Consider the following 19635-nt stretch of genomic DNA (forward strand, 5'->3'; position numbering starts at 1 on the left):
CTATCTATCTATCTATCTATCTATCTATCTATCTATCTATCTATCTATCTATCTATCTATCTATCTATCTATCTATCTATCTATCTATCTATCTATCTATCTATCTATCTATCTATCTATCTATCTATCTATCTATCTATCTATCTATCTATCTATCTATCTATCTATCTATCTATCTATCTATCTATCTATCTATCTATCTATCTATCTATCTATCTATCTATCTATCTATCTATCTATCTATCTACTGAGCTGCATGCAGCCTTGACTTGCCGCATGCCCTTCAACCGGCCTGACCTCCCAACATTAGACCACATCTTGTGAAATTGTCATGTTTTGTATTTGGGCACATGGACACAAAATTTTGATTTTTCGTGCTGTCAGCACAGTTGGCAGGAATTGAACTGCAGCTACATGACACCTTAAAGTATTTCCACAAAGAAATGTCAGTGTTCTGTAAAATATAGCTAAGAGAGGGGCCAAATGAGAAGTTTCAGTCTGTGTATGTTTCACTGGAGGGATGAAAAACAGAAACCCGGCGGGGCTTTATTCCTGCAGCACAATAGGCAGAAACCAACTCAAAGAGGCTCAGATGTGAAGACATTCTGTGAGCCTCAGAGGACACATCACGACCTTGGAGACACAAATTGCTGTATTAAACCATGTGACTTCCTGCTGAGCTTTTCATGTGCAGGCTAAAGGCAGCAACTAATCAAAGGCACGAGGAGGAAGGAGCGCTAATGCGTTTAGCCGGCGTCTTTGTTAGCACCGGACCAACACGGCAGGCAAAAGAGATCCTTTTTTCCTCTCGATGAGGTCTTTCATTAAACCTCTATTTATCAGATGATTCATATCTCATGTGTGAGTCGCTCCCTGTGTGCTGTGAGCATTAAAGTGTGAATTTAACCCATAGAAACACAAATGAGCTCATGGATCTATGAAACCAGAGATTAAATGAGATTAATTGTTGTTTGAATGCTTAAGTGAGTCCTGCTGCGAAATTCTTATTTGAGACTTTTTTCTCTGGTTTTTTGTTTCAGAATTAAGCCTGCATGGAGGGAGGTTATTGAGATGAGGTGTGTGTGTGTGTGTGTGTGTGTGTGTCTTTGTGTGCTGCAAATCAGTGACCTGCTCTATTAGATGATTTAGACAGATATCATCATCATGACTGCTGCAATCACACCCAACACAACAGTAAGCATCACTGAACTACAGAGCGACTTTATATCCTACGTGCACATTTAAAGTTTGTACAAGAAATTGCATTTATATTTTTTAAATAATTTTTCAGTCATTCTCAACCAGAAACAGTGGTGGGCCTCGGTTGATCTGCTGATTATTCTCCTCATTAATCAATTGGTTGATTGGTTGATCAGGAATTAACTGACACCCAGCAGCCAATCAGAATCAAGTGTTCACCCAAAGCGAATTACGTTTTGTCTCATTAAGGACCAAAAAACTCGGAAAAAATCTAATGACAGAACATGATTTATAATCACAATCTTTTGTTTTATTTGTCAGAAAGAAGTTAAAGTGTGAACCAGTCCAGTCGGCACAGCAACGTTTCCACAATTTGTTTCACGTCACATTAGGATTACACGTCATTTTACATTCTGTCGGCGTCTTTGTGGATTTTCCTGCTGTGCTTTGTGTTGACCAAATCCGGTATTAAAAGGCAAACAGTGTGTTTTTGTACCTTTACCCTAACCAGCACTTAAACACAGCATTGTTACAACATAAAATTCAAAATAAAAAGCTAAAGTTTCAACAAATGTAGTCTGAGATTCAAATACTTTCGTGTCCTTTTATGTCAGTAGCTTTGCTTATGAAATTAGCAGTAATGAGACTGATAAAAATGACAAATGTCAAAACAAATCAAACACACACACACACACAGAGACTGAATGCTGTGTAATGGGGAGGATCCACCAGGTGAGGGCGCTCTCCCACTGTCAGTCATCTGCCTGCTGAAGGAAAGCAAGTGTGGTGACACAGAAAAATCAGCTCACATACAATCTAAAAAAATGACTTAAGCTGTACATTTTGATTTGGCTTCATCCTGTCTGAAGACAGAAAACTTGTTCACTGCTTTCAGCTGTTTGAATGATTTTAGGGTGAAATGCTGCTCTGAGTTTATTTGAACAAAATTCATTTTTCAGTTCTCAGTAATCTTTGTGGAAATAAGTCTGCAGCAAACCAAAGTCTAAATTTGCACATGAATTCAGTGAATGCAGCTGTCAGAATGTGTTTTCCCGTCACATTCCTGAGCTGGAACGCCTCCGTCCGAGTGGGAGGTTTGTGCTCGCGCTCTCACGTTTGGGATTTGCATCAGATTTTCCTTCATTTCCTCTGTTTCTCTCCACAAACACTGAAATGACGGCTTCATCCTATTACCTGCAACTCTAGCGTAAATGTTTATGGAAATGGCCTGTCGGAGCAGGCCAAGTGTTTTCCATCAGCAGCTCTTTGCAGTAATAATACTGCAGTGTTGATGTCAGAACCGCCCTGCCTGAAGAGGGGAGGCTAATGGCCCTTTCTCCCCTCCCTGCATGAACCGGAGAGATGAGGAGGGTGAAAAAAATCTAATTCACCTTAAATGTTGTGCTGCAGGGTTGGGAAGCGAGAGGGCATCTGCTCAGAGAGTCCCCATTAAAGGAACATTATGTAACATCAGCCTGCCGATGATGGAGATTCAACCACAATACAATTACTGGGAATATGTCTGCAAGGCTCACACATTTCACACACCTGCTGATGTTCAGAGGTTTGTTCGATACAACATTCAAAATGCAATCTGTGATACCATCAACAATGATAATTAACATTATTAAGAACTTATCATGTCAAGATTTTATCTGGGTATCTGCATATCGTTCTATGTAATATTGGTCCTGCCTTCAGGCTCCTGGATCTGCAGACTGGAGGACTGCAGCATTTGTCAAGGTTTCTGAACACTGTTTGTTCATACAGAACACAGTAAGAAATCAGGACATGCCTTAAGACAAGTGATCAGATGCCTGGAAACCGTTTTTGAGACCCCAGTAGCTGGAAAATGCATTTGTAAACTTTTGATGATGTTATAGAATATGATGCATTGCTGATTAAACCATCTACCTGGTTCAAATGAGCTCAATCAGTCAATCTGCAGCAGTAAAATGCATGCAACATGCATTAGATATTACAGTAAAAGTTTTTATATATATTTTAAAAAGATGACAGTGGTTGATGAATAGAAATTATGGCAATGTTATATCTTCTCTGCAACTCTGGACAAACGAATGGACAAAATTAGGTACTTTTCATTGTGAAAACTAACTACACAAAAATGCATAAATTTATGGTATCATTAAAGTCACTGAAATGTAAATTTTACAGAAAAATAGAAATAAAAGAGTGTATGAAAAACAGGAACACAAAATGAAAAATAAACAGAATTTTAAGGTGCGTACCCAAAAGCAAAGAGTCTTTCCTGCCCGCTAAAATCGCCAACTACCTGCAGTACCGTTTAGGGCCTTTAGTGTCGCTATGGTTCAGTGTGGATTTCCGGAATGCTCCGGAAAACGTCCATATGAACCGGAAAGTGTACATAATGGTCATGGCCAACAGCATGTAGCCGAAGTGTTGCATTTACTCGCAACAAGTTTCGTGTTTTAATTGAGATATTTTAGCTTTTTCGTGCGAGTTCATATTTTATAAGCTGCCAAGAAAAGCGACTATTCACCGGAGATGGGAGTCCCGGCGTTCTTCCGTTGGCTTAGCCGAAAATATCCGTCAATCATTGTGCATTGTGTGGAGGAGAAGGTAAGTGGATAGCATGTTAGCTAGACACCGACGCAGTTTACGGTGTACGTTAGCGGGAACGTTTTAACCTGCGGTAGTAAACTTTAAATACACATCGTTTACTGGCTACAGTCATTTAAGGATATTCTCGACCGTTAATGCCACCTTTTCGATGCATTTTTTGGATTTTGAGGGGTTTAGCGGAAGTTTGTCGACTTTATAGTGAGTTTGTAAACAAAACGGCGCGTTTGTTTGTTCTTAACTTCAGACTACCAACTGAAACATCCTAACTAAGAATATTTTAACATAACTTTAAACCACAATCAAACTTAATGCTTAATAAGGATTTTCAAACATCCAAATTGTTAAAAAAAAAGAATTGACCGGCTTTCTGTAAAGACAATTCTTGTGCATGCGGGAGATGTGAAAGGTTTCGAAAATTACAAATATCAGCACACATCCGTAAATTAAAACACTGAAATAGCGGGGAACAGAGGATGGGTGGTGTGCGTTTCTTTCAGCGTTTGCCGTGCGTGGGATTGTTCATAGTTTAACCTTCCCTTTTCTGGCAAACATTTTTCTTGATATGCCTGTGATGTTTTCAGACTAAAGTTCTCATGATACCAGAAATTCAGAAGTTTAAACGTTTAATACTTTCCGTATAGCTTTGATACTTTTGATACAGCCCCATGGGGATACTGCATTATTTTATGTTGTGTTTTATTCTCACAGGGGAAAGAATGTAATGGAGTCCGTATTCCTGTTGACACAACCAAACCAAACCCCAATGAGGTGGAGTTCGACAATTTGTACTTGGACATGAACGGCATCATTCACCCTTGTACACATCCAGAAGACAAGTAGGAACCCCTTTCTCTCAGACATTTAAGACTTTGTCTTTGTTTTCTGCTTGCAGTTTACACTAGAAATCACTTCTTTGTTTCTGTTGCTGTCAAGGTTTGGTCACAAAATGCTGACTGTAATTTTTTTTAAATTGACAGATGGTTAAATGAGCAAATTGGCCTGCTTCAAAAGAATTTGTGATGAGCAGATTTTGATGAGCAAAAATCAAGTGCTTTTGTTTTATTCGACCCAGATGTTTCACTGTAGGAGCACAAGGCAGTAAAAGCTGCAAATTTGAGTGTTGGTCTTTGGGGTTGCCTCCCACTTATAAATCTTGATGTCATATTCTACAGAGCTTGTTTGTTTAATACTTAAAAGGGTGGGAAGGGTAGTTTGCTGTAGTACATACTCGCATATAGAACAGCTTAAAATAAGAGATCAAAAATGAAACCAAGGCAAGTCCACAGCCCCTCTGCAAACTTCACTCGCTGAACTCTGCTGTCCACAGACCTGCCCCCAAAAATGAAGATGAGATGATGGTCGCCATTTTCGAGTACATTGACCGCCTGTTCAATATTGTGCGACCGAGGAGAGTTCTTTACATGGCCATCGATGGAGTGGTAAATAATTTTCAGTAACAGAACAGCTGTCAGCGAATCAAACAGCTTTGATTCTCAGCCTGAAACCAGCTGCTGTACTTGAGAAATAACACCATGTTTCACAAATGACCAGGCTCCGCGGGCCAAGATGAACCAGCAGCGCTCTCGGCGGTTTCGTGCCTCTAAAGAAGGAGTGGAGTTGGTGGAGGAGAAGAATCGCATCAGGGAAGAGATCATTCAGCGAGGTGTGTGACGTTTTTAAAATACATGAAGTTTGTGGATGTAGTAGCTAAATATGTCCATGAGAAAAATATAGTTTTTTATTCAGTTTGGGAAATCAAAAATCAATCAAATCTCCACAAAGCATCAACATTAGCTGAAGTTGGCTGCCGGCTCAACAGTCAGTAAAAATGGTCTCTGTTGTTAGGCCTTTCATTCCAGTTAGGAGTCTAAGACTGAGTCTACTGTCATTGGGAAATGGAGATAACATGAGCAAAAAGGTTTTTATTTGTTTATTTGTCTTAGGGTGAACTTCCCTCTATCTTTCATTTTGTTTGATTGTGTAGTTGCAGTATAACACTCTTGTGTAGTGATGCTTAAATGACAACAACAAGCCGGCCATGATTGTGTTCTATGAGAGCTTTTATGCAAATCAAGGCTTTTAAAACCATACCTGGAGTTGCTTTCTCACTGGATAATCTGCAGGTTTTAAAGGAGCTTTGAATCTCTTTCTGCAGTGATATGACTGCTGCATGTTTGTTTTCTTGTGTCTAAAGTGCTGTTTTCACTTGTCTGAGAGAGAACACACTCTTGACGTCTCAATGCTCTCAGCCCAGGCCAGCAACTCCAAAAATTCACAGACTGAATTAATCGGTTAGCTGTAAACGAGCCGTGCGTGATTTGCAGTTGTGTTATTTCCTGATTGATATTTAACTTTCTGTTCTTTACCCTTCATGTTAAGTGAAACCTTGTTTGTTGTATGCTTTCCTCTACAGGAGGTTATCTTCCACCCGAGGAGATTAAAGAGAGGTTTGACAGCAACTGTATCACTCCAGTAAGTAGGAAAAGTACCATTTTTTTGTTTTGTTGTTTTGTCAGGGCCGATATGGATTATTAGCAATCATAGAGACTGATATGTAAATATATTGTATAATAATATGTTTACTCTAAGAAGGTTTTAGTCATAAGTACAATTGCTGGTGTATTTTCTGCTCCTTTATAAATGTACTCCTCTGTGTTTTGGAGGCAAATACTGTGTGTTTTTGTCTTTTTACTCCACTCCATTTGTTTGATAACTTTAGTTACTACACACAGAATGAGCCAAAGTAGAGCATTTTTTAAATTCATTTACTTTATCAGCAATGGAACAGTAAAATCACTCATTTCGATTCATTGGAAAATGCTGATGCTTGCCATGGTTCTGAAAAGACTTGAAAGTGCTTGAATTGAAAAAGTGGTCAAAACTCAATAGGCTGACTTCCTGTTTGAGGTTGTCTAAACAGGCAACAAGCCCACAGCAATTTGCCCACGTTATTTGGCCTTTGATTTTGGCATTTTTATGTATATGGTTTTCTCATATCTCTTTAGGGAACAGAGTTTATGGACAACCTGGCAAGGTGTCTTCGATACTACGTCGCAGACAGACTCAGCAATGATCCAGGATGGAGGAACGTCACGGTGAGTGTAACTTTGCTGTTCAGTCTTTCAAATGCAACCAAAATAATGAATTCCTTTTGTACTTTTAGTTTTCAGCTCTTGGTAGCTGACATTTTGCACATCTGTGTGTTGTTCGCAGTCACTAACCTTTAAGCTTCTCATTTCGTTGTCCAGGTCTTCCTGTCTGATGCCAGTGTTCCTGGTGAGGGTGAACACAAGATCATGGACTTCATCAGGAGACAGAGAGGTACAGCTGCCTCATAAATAACAACCTTACAAACAAATAAAACACGTGTCTTAACATGCACAAAAACCTTATCTGCAGGTTACAAAAATATGGATTGTGTGATAAGCAACAATCAAGTTGTTTACTGGCGTTTGTGATTCTCTTTAACAGCTCAGCCCAACCATGATCCCAACACACACCACTGCCTGTGTGGAGCTGATGGTAAGCCTGTAAATGTACCCTTCGTGGTGCACTATAATACAAGTTAAATAATGAACGGACGTTATCAGCCAGAAGTGAAATAACACCTTCTCTTTGTTTGTGGTGACTGTTGATCAGCTGACCTGATCATGCTGGGCCTGGCCACCCATGAGCCCAACTTCACCATCATCAGAGAGGAGTTTAAGCCCAACAAACCCCGCCCCTGTGCGCTCTGCGGACAGATGGGCCATGAAATCAAAGATTGTCAGGGGACAGCCAGAGAGAAACAGGGAGAGGTGAGCTCTGCGTCTGGAGTTTTCTGTCGAAATGTTTTATAAAGTAACCGGTTTGATGCTAAGCCAAACACCAGATTGAACCGCTTTATAGAATTTTACCACCAGGTGTCGCACTTTCCTCAGCAGCTGCTCTCGTTAACTGAGAGTGTAGCTGCACCACAATGCATCCATCATGTTTTTATCTCACTGCTAACATTCGTCTTAACTTTTCTTCTTCTAAAGTATAACATCAAAATAATAAATAAAATGGACTTCAGTGTTTTGAGCAGCTTTCTGTCTGTGTATCCTGTGCCGTGTGTGTGTGGGTGGGTGGTTTTTTTTCTTGTCTTCCAGCATGATGAGTTTGCGGACTCGATGCCGGTGTCTGAACAGGAGTTCATATTTATCAGGCTCTGTGTGCTGCGGGAGGTATGATGTCTTTGTTTTCGTCTGGTTTATGAGACCATTATTGTAGCAAACTGTTTGCGAATGTTGTTGAGTTGTGTGACTGTATCTCAATCCACCAGCTGACCTGCATCAACTCTGTTGTTTGTAGTACCTGACCAGAGAGCTGACCATGGCCAGCCTGCCGTTCCCCTTCAACTTTGAGAGGAGCGTCGACGACTGGGTCTTCATGTGTTTCTTTGTTGGAAACGATTTCCTGCCTCACCTTCCGTCCTTAGAAATCAGGTCAGCATCGGGACACCTTATTATGCTGAAAGCTGGTTGGACTATTAGAGGATGTGGGAGCAGTTCCACGTGTTATTCCAACTCTAACTCTTATTAAGATGAGACTTCAGCTTTCTTGTAGTCTCACAAAAACAGGGTTAATTGCAGGGCAGTTGTATTGTGTTGCTGTGGATGGCGCAGGTGTTGAAGACAGCCTGATTATTTGCTTGCACAGTGATCCTTCCATCACTTCACTTTAACCTGAGGCCTAACCTGAGATCTGGTGGAGAAGCTCAAACTTCTGTTTTACTCCCGTAGTTATTATAGTTATTATTATTTTTAATAACTGTGTTATAACTAACTGTGTTATCGTTATTATTATTTTGTTTGTGTAAGATTAGCGCTCCAATTTGTTGGTTGGTTACCTGCCAGAGGAGCTGATCAAGCAGCCAGCTTCTCTGCTGCTGACAAAAATTAATCATTGTGTCAGTTCAGTGTCCTTTCACACTCATTAACTCGTCTTTAATTATTCACTGGTGCTGTTTCTTACAGAGAGGGAGCGATAGATCGGCTGGTCAACATCTACAAAGACGTTGTGCACAAAACTGGAGTGAGTGTCACCACATGTTTGCATCCAGTCGCAGTTTGTTTCTCTGTAGAGCAGCAAGTTTTAAGAATTTCCCTTCAGGGATAAATAAAGGAATTCTGATTCTGAACACAACCGGGCTTGTGTGTGTGTCTCTGTAGGGCTACCTGACGGAGAACGGCTACGTCAACCTGGAGCGAGTTGAGATGATCATGCAGGCGGTGGGTGTGGCCGAGGACAACATCTTCAAGAAACGCAAAGAGGACGACGTAAGAGTTCACACAGCAATCAACACAATTTTCACTTTTTAAGGCGCTGAGGCCTTCAGACTTCATCTATCTGATCAGATACCAAAACGTGCAGTTAAAACACAGCAGACCACTTTCTGTTTCACATTCTTCACATTTTCTTTCTTTTAGGAAAATTTTAAGAGAAGAATGAAAGACAAACGAAAGAGGATGAAGGTGAGTAAGGAAGGTGGATGATGATGGTAGTGGTGGTGGTGATGCTGTTTGCTGTGTTTGTGTACCGGCTGCTTAATCGCGCCATAAGGACATCAGATTGAACCATATTGTCACTGCTGCACTGAGACAAACCATTAAGAATCTCACCAGAGGAGCAAAAAGCAGTAAAGTTCAGAATTGTTTATGTATTTTGGTGATAAATGGAATACACTCAGAGGGAAATATGAATGCAGATAAAATACAGTATGAAGAGGACTGAAGGTTTTTCTTCAGTGTTGGGAAGAAAAACTGCAGCACGTTGATGGCAGTTTGAGCTCACAAGCAGGTTCAAGTTTCCACAATAATACAAGAGCAACTGCAGGCTCACATTGTGCCAACATGAGCGCTTGGTGAAAGAGCATCTCTTATCTCATCAGGCTCGTCTAAGGTGGAGTAAGTTAGATGACACCATGTTGAGTAGATCTGCTGCTACACAATCTGCTCGCTGCAGTTCAGGAGGTCATAGCCAGTGTAATATTCACAAGGTGACGGATCTGTTTTCCCCCTCTCTGACATCACAGATGGAGCAGCGGGGCCCCGCCTACCTGACCACAGGCCAATTTGCCCCTCAGGCTCTGGGCAGAAGAGACCGACCCGAACCCGTCCAGAACGCCCGGCACCAGGCCTACGACATGAGGATGCAGATCAGTGAGCAGCACAACAAGGTACGACGAGTTCCTGTGCTGCTCCGAAAATCCAGTCACGTGTCGTGAATATTTTGAGTGATGTGTCTTCAGGACATTTGCAGTGATGAAGGCTGGAGTGCAGCCATGAAGTGATTTTTGTTTTTTTGTTTTTTGTTTTTTTTTCTTGTTTCTGCAGAATGCTGCGCAGTCCCTGAAGGCCACCATGAGGAACGGTGGCAATGTAAGTTCACTTACTACAAGATGAGACCAGTTCTCCGTTCTGATCCACTCGTTGTGGCAACATTCTGCCTTCATTTGCTGTCTAAAGTATATTTTACAGCATATTTATTTTATATTGCCTCGCACACTTTCACTTAACAGTTTTAGCTTTGGAGTGTTTGTTTACGTCTGGACGGGTTGGACTCACAGTTGGCTGGAGACTCACTCTGGACTCTTTAAGTGCCACTTGGCTGCTGCCTGTAGAACGCAGTGCAATTCTGCTGCATATATGTGATCTGAAAAATGGATTTGTTCATCAGCCAGTAGTTATCCAAAAGTCCTTGATCAATACAATATGTTCAAAGTCAAAAGCATTTAATTCTCGCGCAGTTAAAAGTTGATCACTGACCTTGACAACATCTCTAGACTGGTGAACATTTCCTGCCGTCAGTCATCTTGAAACACCTTTTTCTCACACTGTGTTTCTGTTTGAATGTGGATGTCGTCTTTTGGTTCAGTTCATGGTCGTGTTTCTGTTAAACGTGTCTGTTAAGCTGTTAAATTTCCTGCCCGTGAACAGCATTAAATGTATCGGCCAGTAACAGGCGGCCATACATTAGCACATGAATGAAAAGAGCACAAAGGCTTCAGGAAAAAGGAAGGCTGAGTGGCTAAGGTGGTGTTTTATTCTTGTTTTCTTCCCATTGGCGATGCAGAAAATCATATACATACAGCCAGCAGCCGTACCGAACAGCAGTGCAGTGCTCATGATCATCATCTCAAATGCAAGACCCACTCCTGAGAACACATTTTTAACTGCCGCTCTGATGGCTGTGATGTTTTGATTTAATCCGACATTAATGTGGGAATCTTTGTTTTATTAGCTTATTGGTCAGGGACTTTTGTAGCAGGTTTCAGATGTGTTGCATTCAAAAATGACCCCAACTGATTTATTTTGACTGCAAACTCACCTTTTGCCTTCTCTCTCCTGGATACACACATTGACATTAACAGTCTTTTTTAGATTCAGGGTTAGTCGATCACTCCCGGGCCGTTAGGTTACACCCCCTCGCTTTCTTTTGTGAACGTTTCTGCTGCAACATAAGGGCTTTTTATTGATCTGTAAATCTGTCATCAGTGTGCATTTGCCTGGCAGCGCTTTGGCAAATCATTTAAGTATAAACTGTCACTTATTTACTTATTTTCTACTGTACTTTCTGTTAATTTCCTTTCATTTATTTCTTTTTTTCTCCTGGGCTTTTGTCGCCCTGCCCAGTCGTCTGCAGGGCCCAGCGACGGCACAGACAGCAGGGGATTGAAGAGGAAAGCCGAGGACAGCGACAGCGAGCCAGAGCCTGAGGACAACGTCAGGTAAACGCGACGTGTGGAAGCACGTCAACAAAATGACAGAAAACAGCAGAAACAGGAACAGAGTGGATGTAGAGGAAGGCGTGATGAAGTTGGTAGCCATCAGGTCGCTGCTGACGGTGGTGTTTAACATGTTTTTATGTTAGACTTTGCATTAGTTCTTCAGTACTCAATCGTAATTTAACACAAGTATAACTCAAATATAGAAACTGTTTAAAATGTCGATCTTGAGTAGCAAACAGGCTTCTGATTGGCTGCCTGCTCTGCACAGATGGGTGCAAAGCTTCCTCAGAGAAAATGTAGACAAAACAGAAGTGAATCTGTTATTTTCAGAGACTGAACAATTGTTGTATTGACATTCAAGCTTTCACTGAGTAGTTGGTGGTGGAAATGGGTAGCATAACAATTGCTGCAGATATTTTGTAATTCTTGTTTGGTTGCTGAAGTGCATTATTGGTCCACTTTTTACATTTTTTTAAAAACATCCCCATACTAAAAATAAACTCTTGGCACTTCCAGAGTGTGTGCTGGTGATGCATGAGTGTCCAGCAGTCATACAGGCAGAGCACACAGAGCAGCAACACTGTGGGAGAGATGGACTCATTAATGCCACAGTGCTGCAGCATAAAGCTGTTTAACTCTCTGCCACCTCCCCAGCACACACACACACACACACACACACACACACACACACCCTTCTGCTCAACAGCCACCTCCTTCTGCATGAGATTAATATGGAAAGCAGGAATATTCCAGTAAATTCCTCTGTGACGCACTCGTCAAAGCTGCTAAATCCGTCGGGCTAAATTGGTATTCATGGAGGCTTTCCTCTCAGGAGTCGACGCTCCCGGCGGGCCGCTCTCAGGAGCCACCGCACAGATGCCGGACGGCCTTGATTATGTGTGTAGAGCGGCATCGCGGCCCCGAATCTACCAAGAAGTCAAAGCCATTAAACTATTCCAGCAGCAGTGAGGAAGTTAATGCAGTTTTTTCAGCTTATAGACGAACAGAGCATCGTCCTCAAAAGTAGTGATTTTAATAAGCAAATGTTTCGTTTAGGTACGTTTACACTGCAAACATCTGATCGCTTACACTCACGTTCGACAGGAGAATAAATTCACATTTCAAGGTCAGAAACTGTTAATGAAGACGAGTGTCTGCAGTGTTACAGCATCCGGCATCGTCGTAAAAATGATCAACTAGTTAGATAATAGATTAATTTTTTAAGTAGTTTGTCATGTAAAATGACAGAAAATGTTTTCTTTTTTGACATTTTACAGCCCAAATGATGAATTGATTAGAATCAGAATAATCAGCAGGTTAATGAGAATAATCTTTATTTGAAGCCTTGATGTCATCCGCACTGTGGATAGCGTCAGTGTAGGTGAGAAGGTGGAAATCAGGTTAAACTTTCCTCCGGCGGGCTGTCGTAGGCGACTCTCATTTCAGGACTGTGTGTCTTTGTGAGGGAAAACTAATTCCATTGCCAGGTTGGAGCAGTAAAGTCTAATCATGTCTGCAGGTTGTGGGAGGAGGGCTGGAAGCAGAGGTACTACAAGACCAAGTTTGACGTGGACGTGACGGACGAGGATTTCAGGCGGAAGGTGGTTCGGTCGTACGTGGAGGGCCTCTGCTGGGTGTTGCGCTACTATTACCAGGTAACACTGAAATCACTCTGTGGCTTCATTCCACGCAGTCAGACGGTGACCTAGTAACGCAGACGGAGTTTTCACGTGTTATGCGTGGTGTGTGTGTCCGGCTGAATGCGGCCTGACCGGTGAGGGTTTGACTTGTTGCAGTGGGCAGATGCTGACTCTGCTGGTCCTGAGTACAGATGATTTTGGCGAACCCTCACCTTTCACACATCTGTAAGAAAAACCAGCTGTGTTTAGTCTTCTGTAAACTGGTAACTGGCTGGTAACTTATTTTAGAAACATTTCTGTTATATTTGAAAATTTCTTCAACAGCCCAAAAGCGATTGATAAATCAAACTTTCTGGCAAAAAAGAAAAATAATCAGATGCCTGTGACTGTTGGAGACTGTAATGAGTCGTCCAATCAATTGGCCTGAAATGATTGGACAGCGTACCTGCCTGCCTGCCTGCCTGAGTGCAGTCATTGTTGTCGGGCAGCGTGTGCTCATGACTTTGGAGGGAGGCCTGAAAGGAAAGAGGTGGGATTTTATTTCCAGTTGGAAACTTTCAGAGTTGACTTGCAGATTCGAATACCACCAAGACGGGTCCTAATGAGCTTTCAGAACGGCTTTATGAGGCACGGCTTCACTTCTTGCACCAGCGCACGGTCAGCGTGCAGCGCCAGTGGGTCTAGACATCAACACGTTTTCTGCCATTCAGAGATCATGCTGTAGCTCTTTGGTTTTAGTCTGATTCTTCTGTAAAGTTTTTTTGTTGTTGTTGTGTTGCCAAATTCAGTTTTGATTTGCGATCACACGTCACTGATTCTGTCCCAAGAAACGACACCTCGCATGCAGCCCGTGTTTTAAACAGCGCGACGGCTTTGCTGTGGAAAGTCGAGCTCCTCGCTGTCGAGTGTCTGAACAAACAAACCTCCACACAGCAGTCGCTGATGTCTGCTCTTATTGTTTGTAGTGTGATTATGCACTAAATCATTTTATTGTTGTAAAATATTGATCTTTATCTTGAAATGAAATAATCAGCTGCGGGCCCTCTTCAGAAGAGCCGTGGCGGCTCGGGCTGAGCCGGGGGGATTTGTCCGACCTGATTGGGAGCCGTGAGTATGCACGCTCTGTGTTGACTCCGCACACTCGCCAATCCACAGCCCGTCTCGGGGGGCTGTTCTGGATGAATTCATTAGCGGGCCCTCGGCGGACGGGGACGTGTCTGCGCTCTGCTGCCACACATTCACGGTGCTGTGTGCCGCCGCCGCCCGAGTTGTGATCACGCACACTTCGCCAAATGATCAGGGAAGGCAGAGCTGAATTTATCCAAAACACAAAAGACAAGATTCCCGCTCTGTCTGGTGTGGGTTTTCACATCCTGTGAGTTTGTCTGCGTCTCCCAGGAGACTTTTTTCCCACACTGACCGTCTGTTGGGGCGACTCATAAATCTGTTTTTTTTTTTTTTTTGTTCGTTTTTTTTTTCCAAAAATCTTATTGACCCTGTTTGTTATCAGTTTGTTTATTTTCAACAATTTGACCCCAATTTCCAAAAGTTTCCTTTCTAATGGGACTGGATGAAAGAATGGGATTTTGTGAATGGTCACAGTGTTTAGTGAAATGATGGAGTATTGAACATCAGCTCGGTCTTTATGTCTGTGTGTTTAAACGACGCCTGTGGTTCCCTGTTGGAGCAGTAAAATGTTTTACACTCGCTCAGTTCACAGTTAAAACAAATGCTGCCAAATAAAGCAGCCCTGAAATTAAACCTTTTTGTTTTAGATGTTGTCGATCACTTTGTGTGGTTTAACATATTTTGGCTGCCCTCATTGATTTTGAAGTAGAAATATACAAATTAGAAATATTAGAAACTCCTCAACAAGATTTATTTTTATCAGTGCATCATGTCAGGTATACTTATTTAAATTCAATTGCACTCGAAGCAGTAGCAGAGTAATGTGGGATTAATTAAAAATTTCTTTTGAATTAGTTTTGGAAGTTTGGTTTGTTGAGGCCACTTGATTTCAATTTACTGTCTTTTAACTTATCCTCAAGGGTTCCAAATCTTTGGCACAAACCCAAAAATAATTGTATCATTTATATACGCTATTTTTTTTGTCTTCCAAATATTTAGGAATAAATGAAGTGATGGAAATCATTAACAGCATCACATCATATGAGACGAAGTGCCTCATGTTCTGCTACAGTTTGATTTGAATCATTGATCGTAAAAAAGTGCTGTAACGATCGGTGACTGAGACAGAAAATTTATTTGTAACCAAACACAGGGAATTTTCTGTCAGTCACAACTAACTTGTGACTTCCCACTTTAGGGACTAACTGATTAATCAGAGGAATATCTGACAGTTAGTTGACAATAAAAATACTTGTTTCAGTCCTGAATTGTGCAACAGAAGGGTTTTAAAGCCTGAACAAACTGACTGAAAGATGAGCGATAATGTGAGCTGGCAGCTCTGTGTCAGCCGTTATGAAACAGTAAATGTGTTTCTTGCCGTCCTGGTTTGTGGTCTTTGACCTTGCCGGCTGCAGTCACAAATGAATTTCTCCTCCAGGCAAAACATTCAGTCGTATTAACATAAATGATTTGTGCGATTATTTGAATGTGGAGATTGGCGCCTCTTCTGCCTTTTATTATGTTAAAGTCCCATATTATCATTTGAATGACCATCTTTAATAATAGAGCGGTGAGACGGGCTGAGATGTGACGATTGGTGGGTTTATCGGAGGGTTTTCTCAGAGGTGGATTGTGGGAAGTGAAGGTCGTTCTTCTGTGTTTGTTCAGGAAGGATAAGTGGCCCGAAAGCTGGACCTGCAGGATTAGATGTTGCTCCTCTTCTTTGCTCCTGCAAACATTTCAGAAGCACTGAGCTGAGGAAGGGAATTATTTTTGAGATGCAAGCGCCTCTCAGCAGGTGTTGGGGAATATTTTGTCCTCCAGACACTCCGGGCTTCACAGTACTGATTGTCTTTCCAAGGACTCAAACAGGTTTTTGCCACAGAAAGCAACAGAAATCGGCCCCGGCTCGCCATTAGCATCGAAGTCTGAATGTGTGGCAGTAACACACGGAAATTTAATTTTGCAGCTGGAGCAGGAATTTCAGCCTGTTTCACGTATCCACGATTCAGGCTTTGAAGGTTTTTAAATGTCAGCTCAGCCAGTCTGATCAGATTGGTTCTTAAGCTTTGATCTGCAGTAAAAGGGCAAAGAAAAGCTTTTCTTCTTTCCATTTTCTTGTCCTCTTTCAGTGTTGTATTCTCTCATTCTGGCCTGTTAACATGTTGGTCACCAGATCACCACACCAGCTTGAGTTAAAAGTGAAAAATGTTGAGTATTGGTTAGGGATGAGTATTATGAAAGCAGTACCCTTAAAGTGTTACTGCAACCAGTAGAGTACTTCATTTGATGCCTCTGAACTGCCATCTCTGTCAAATGCAGCTCGTCTCTGCAGACTGTATGGTGTGTAGCTGTTGTGGCAGTGGGCCAATCACACGTCACATGTGGTGACAGGCCATGTTAAAGTCAGTGATTGTCTCCACGTTGCAGGGCTGCGCCTCCTGGAAATGGTATTTCCCGTTCCACTACGCCCCGTTCGCCTCCGACTTCAAAGACATCAAAGAGATGTTCACGGAGTTCGAGAAGGAGACCAAACCGGTGAGGCTGGACTGAAAACATCTTCCTCTTTCTCCTCTGTTGTCTCTTTCTTAGATTTTAATTTCGAATTGTATTGAAGAGAGTTTAGGACAGTATCAGGTCACAATATAAGCTGGCTGTTGAGTATTAGTCAGTAAATGTTGGTGACTTGACCGTCCTGTCCCCACCCTGGTCATAAATCATCCTCATCCTCGTTTGTGCTTGTTGGGTTCAGTTTAAGCCGCTGGAGCAGCTGATGGGAGTGTTTCCTGCTGCCAGCGGCAACTTCCTGCCCGAGACATGGCGAAGCCTGATGATCAGTCCGGTAAGTGTGGAGTCCAGAATGAGATGACGGTAGAGAGACGCGACTGTTTCAGAAGTCTCTTTGTCTTATTTCAAACGCTTCTTTCACAGGATTCTTCCATCATCGACTTCTACCCAGACGACTTTGCCATCGATCTCAATGGGAAGAAATACGCCTGGCAGGGTGAGTCGCTTTCCCGATCGAGAGTCCAGCATGTAAACAGTATTGTGCCAGCAGTTTTATGTCATTATCGAGTTCCAGTGCCATTTTGTTCCTTTGCAACACCAACTCTGATACCTGAACTTTGCTTATGGGCTGATACCAAGTATCAATCTAATACAGCGCATTAAAAATATATCTATTGTTTTCAGTATGTGCTGTTGGATGTCATGTAGTGGATGTGTGCAGTAAAAACAAGAAAAGGTGTTAAGTTGCGTTCAGGTTGACGACATGCTGGTGGGCAGACAGGGATTTGTGCACAGACTCATGCACTTGCTGATAACTGAACCAGCTTATTGGGCTGTGACAGGAGACTGTCATTATGGTGTCCTATCGAGATTGTACAAGGGACACAATAAGACACACAAATTTTATTTATTTATTTTTTTTGAAGGTGTGGCCCTGTTGCCTTTTGTGGATGAACGTCGGCTGAGGGCGGCGCTGGCTGACGTCTACCCAGACCTCACACCTGAGGAAGGTGATCACATGAAACCTTTCTGTCTGCTAATGGATGTGATTATCATCCAAGCATTAGTTTCATTCGTTCCCTTTTCTCCTTCCTTTCTCCTTCAGTCTTTCCTCTCGTCTTCCCCTTCATCATCTGCTCAGTTCTCTTTTCTTCTCCCATGCAGTCCAGTAGAGTCAGAGCTCCTGTCTCTCTCTCAGTATTCACTGCTTTGCCGTCCCTGACCACAGCTGCTGTCTCTTCTCTGTTGCAGTGAAAAGAAACAGCCTGGGAAGCGACTTGTTGTTTCTCGGGAAGTCTCACCCGCTCTTCGACTTCATCCACGAACTTTACCGTGCAGAATCTCACGAGGTAACACGACCCAAAAGACTCCAGTCACGTTAGCTCCAGTTCAGATCAAACTGATGGGAATTTTTGTTCGTTTTTGAACTCTTTAAAGCTCAGACAGCCAGTGCGCTTTAGGACATGAAGCAGAAAAAAATGGCCGTTTGGCTGCTGCTTAGTCTTTACTGTGATGTGAAGCCTCGAACAGCTGACACTCTCCCCTGTGCACACAGTCAGTCCTCATCTGCGGGTCAAACCTCAGTAAAAACTGCCTCACTTGCTGCGTCATCCTGCAGATGCGATGATGCGGCTGTGCAGGTGTCGTCTCAGTTGGACTTCGTCTCGTTGATTTGTTTGTTTATAAAACAGAACAGTTGTTGTTTCCACTTTTTTATTCTCTGGATGAATTCGTCTTAATGAGCAAATCTGAACGCCACGCAGCAAAGTGCAGCACAAACACAGCAGCATGTAAAGCAGTGATGCTGCCACAAACAAGGGAAGTAACAAGTTGATGTGTTGCATTTCATGCCGAATTTACAAGACAGAACGAACGATCTAGCATTTGCTGCACCTGTTGAGCACAAGTTTATAATGTTTTCCCTTCCTGAACAAATCTCAGAAGTGCAGTCTGAGGACGCTGCACTTCATTATAGTCTGCTGCTTACCTTGGCAGCCCAAACACGTAACATCACAGTGAAACAAGTGGGGGGTTATAGTCCTTTACCTACATGTACAAGCCTTCACACAGTGTGGCCCAGTCACTCAGACCACCTCTGAATGCGGTCTGAGCGATTGGGTGTGGTCAGCATCTGGTAATTTGTGAGGAAAACAAACGGACTGGATACTCTTGGTCTGTTGCTGCTGTTTGACAGACTCCACTTGTATGTCCTTCAGGACACTGAGATCCCTGCAGAGCTCTGCCATGGAATCCAAGGTACTTTAAATCTTGATGACGACCCTATTCTACCAGATAAGTAAGGAACGCCTGCTTTACTCCCACTTTTGTACATTCTTGTCCCATTGTCAATGTTTCTAACAACACTCTAACCTGCTGAAGGGAGAGCCGGTCAAGTGCGACCACTCTGACCTGCTTATTGACAAATTCTCTTTGTTTTCGTCTGGCCTTTATCCTTCAGGACGGTGACGTCGCCCATCCCGATGCTGCGTGATATTTCACAGAACAGTGCGATCGGGTAAGAGTCTGAAAACACAAGGAATAAACACTGAGAGGAGAACGTTTTTGTCCTGCGTGCTGCAGTTTTGTTTCTGCTGTAAAGTGATTAAGATTTAAAAAGGTTGTGTGGTGGTCACGTTGGTTTGTTGCACCGACGCTCCTGCCTGCTCTGTAATTAGCGCACACACTCAACCGAAAGTCATGCTGCTTTTCTTTCAAACGCTCGCACTCGAACTCTGCTGAACGTCTGACTGGAATGAAGTGCGACTGGAGTGTAAAATGATGCACACGATAAAAGGAACGGATGTA

General features: G+C 42.5%; 1 protein-coding gene across 1 annotated transcript in view; it reads left to right on the forward strand.

The window, feature by feature from the left end:
• Positions 1 to 3567: 3567 nt before the first annotated feature.
• xrn2 (5'-3' exoribonuclease 2) overlaps positions 3568 to 19635 on the forward strand; it is a 29843-nt gene continuing 13775 nt past the window's right edge. Inside the window, exons 1-25 of the mRNA XM_046373209.1 lie at positions 3568 to 3801; positions 4513 to 4640; positions 5132 to 5243; positions 5356 to 5467; positions 6218 to 6276; positions 6810 to 6899; positions 7053 to 7125; positions 7276 to 7326; positions 7444 to 7601; positions 7935 to 8009; positions 8137 to 8270; positions 8802 to 8859; positions 8997 to 9104; positions 9255 to 9299; positions 9860 to 10003; positions 10161 to 10205; positions 11460 to 11554; positions 13074 to 13209; positions 16753 to 16860; positions 17075 to 17164; positions 17254 to 17326; positions 17757 to 17840; positions 18082 to 18179; positions 19047 to 19126; positions 19289 to 19345. Coding sequence (XP_046229165.1) covers positions 3727 to 3801; positions 4513 to 4640; positions 5132 to 5243; positions 5356 to 5467; positions 6218 to 6276; positions 6810 to 6899; positions 7053 to 7125; positions 7276 to 7326; positions 7444 to 7601; positions 7935 to 8009; positions 8137 to 8270; positions 8802 to 8859; positions 8997 to 9104; positions 9255 to 9299; positions 9860 to 10003; positions 10161 to 10205; positions 11460 to 11554; positions 13074 to 13209; positions 16753 to 16860; positions 17075 to 17164; positions 17254 to 17326; positions 17757 to 17840; positions 18082 to 18179; positions 19047 to 19126; positions 19289 to 19345 — 2288 coding nt within the window. The 5' untranslated portion in view covers positions 3568 to 3726. The remainder of the gene's footprint in view (positions 3802 to 4512; positions 4641 to 5131; positions 5244 to 5355; positions 5468 to 6217; positions 6277 to 6809; positions 6900 to 7052; positions 7126 to 7275; positions 7327 to 7443; positions 7602 to 7934; positions 8010 to 8136; positions 8271 to 8801; positions 8860 to 8996; positions 9105 to 9254; positions 9300 to 9859; positions 10004 to 10160; positions 10206 to 11459; positions 11555 to 13073; positions 13210 to 16752; positions 16861 to 17074; positions 17165 to 17253; positions 17327 to 17756; positions 17841 to 18081; positions 18180 to 19046; positions 19127 to 19288; positions 19346 to 19635) is intronic.

This window comes from Scatophagus argus, chromosome 19 (assembly GCF_020382885.2).
Source record: "Scatophagus argus isolate fScaArg1 chromosome 19, fScaArg1.pri, whole genome shotgun sequence".
Lineage (NCBI taxonomy): Eukaryota > Metazoa > Chordata > Actinopteri > Scatophagidae > Scatophagus > Scatophagus argus.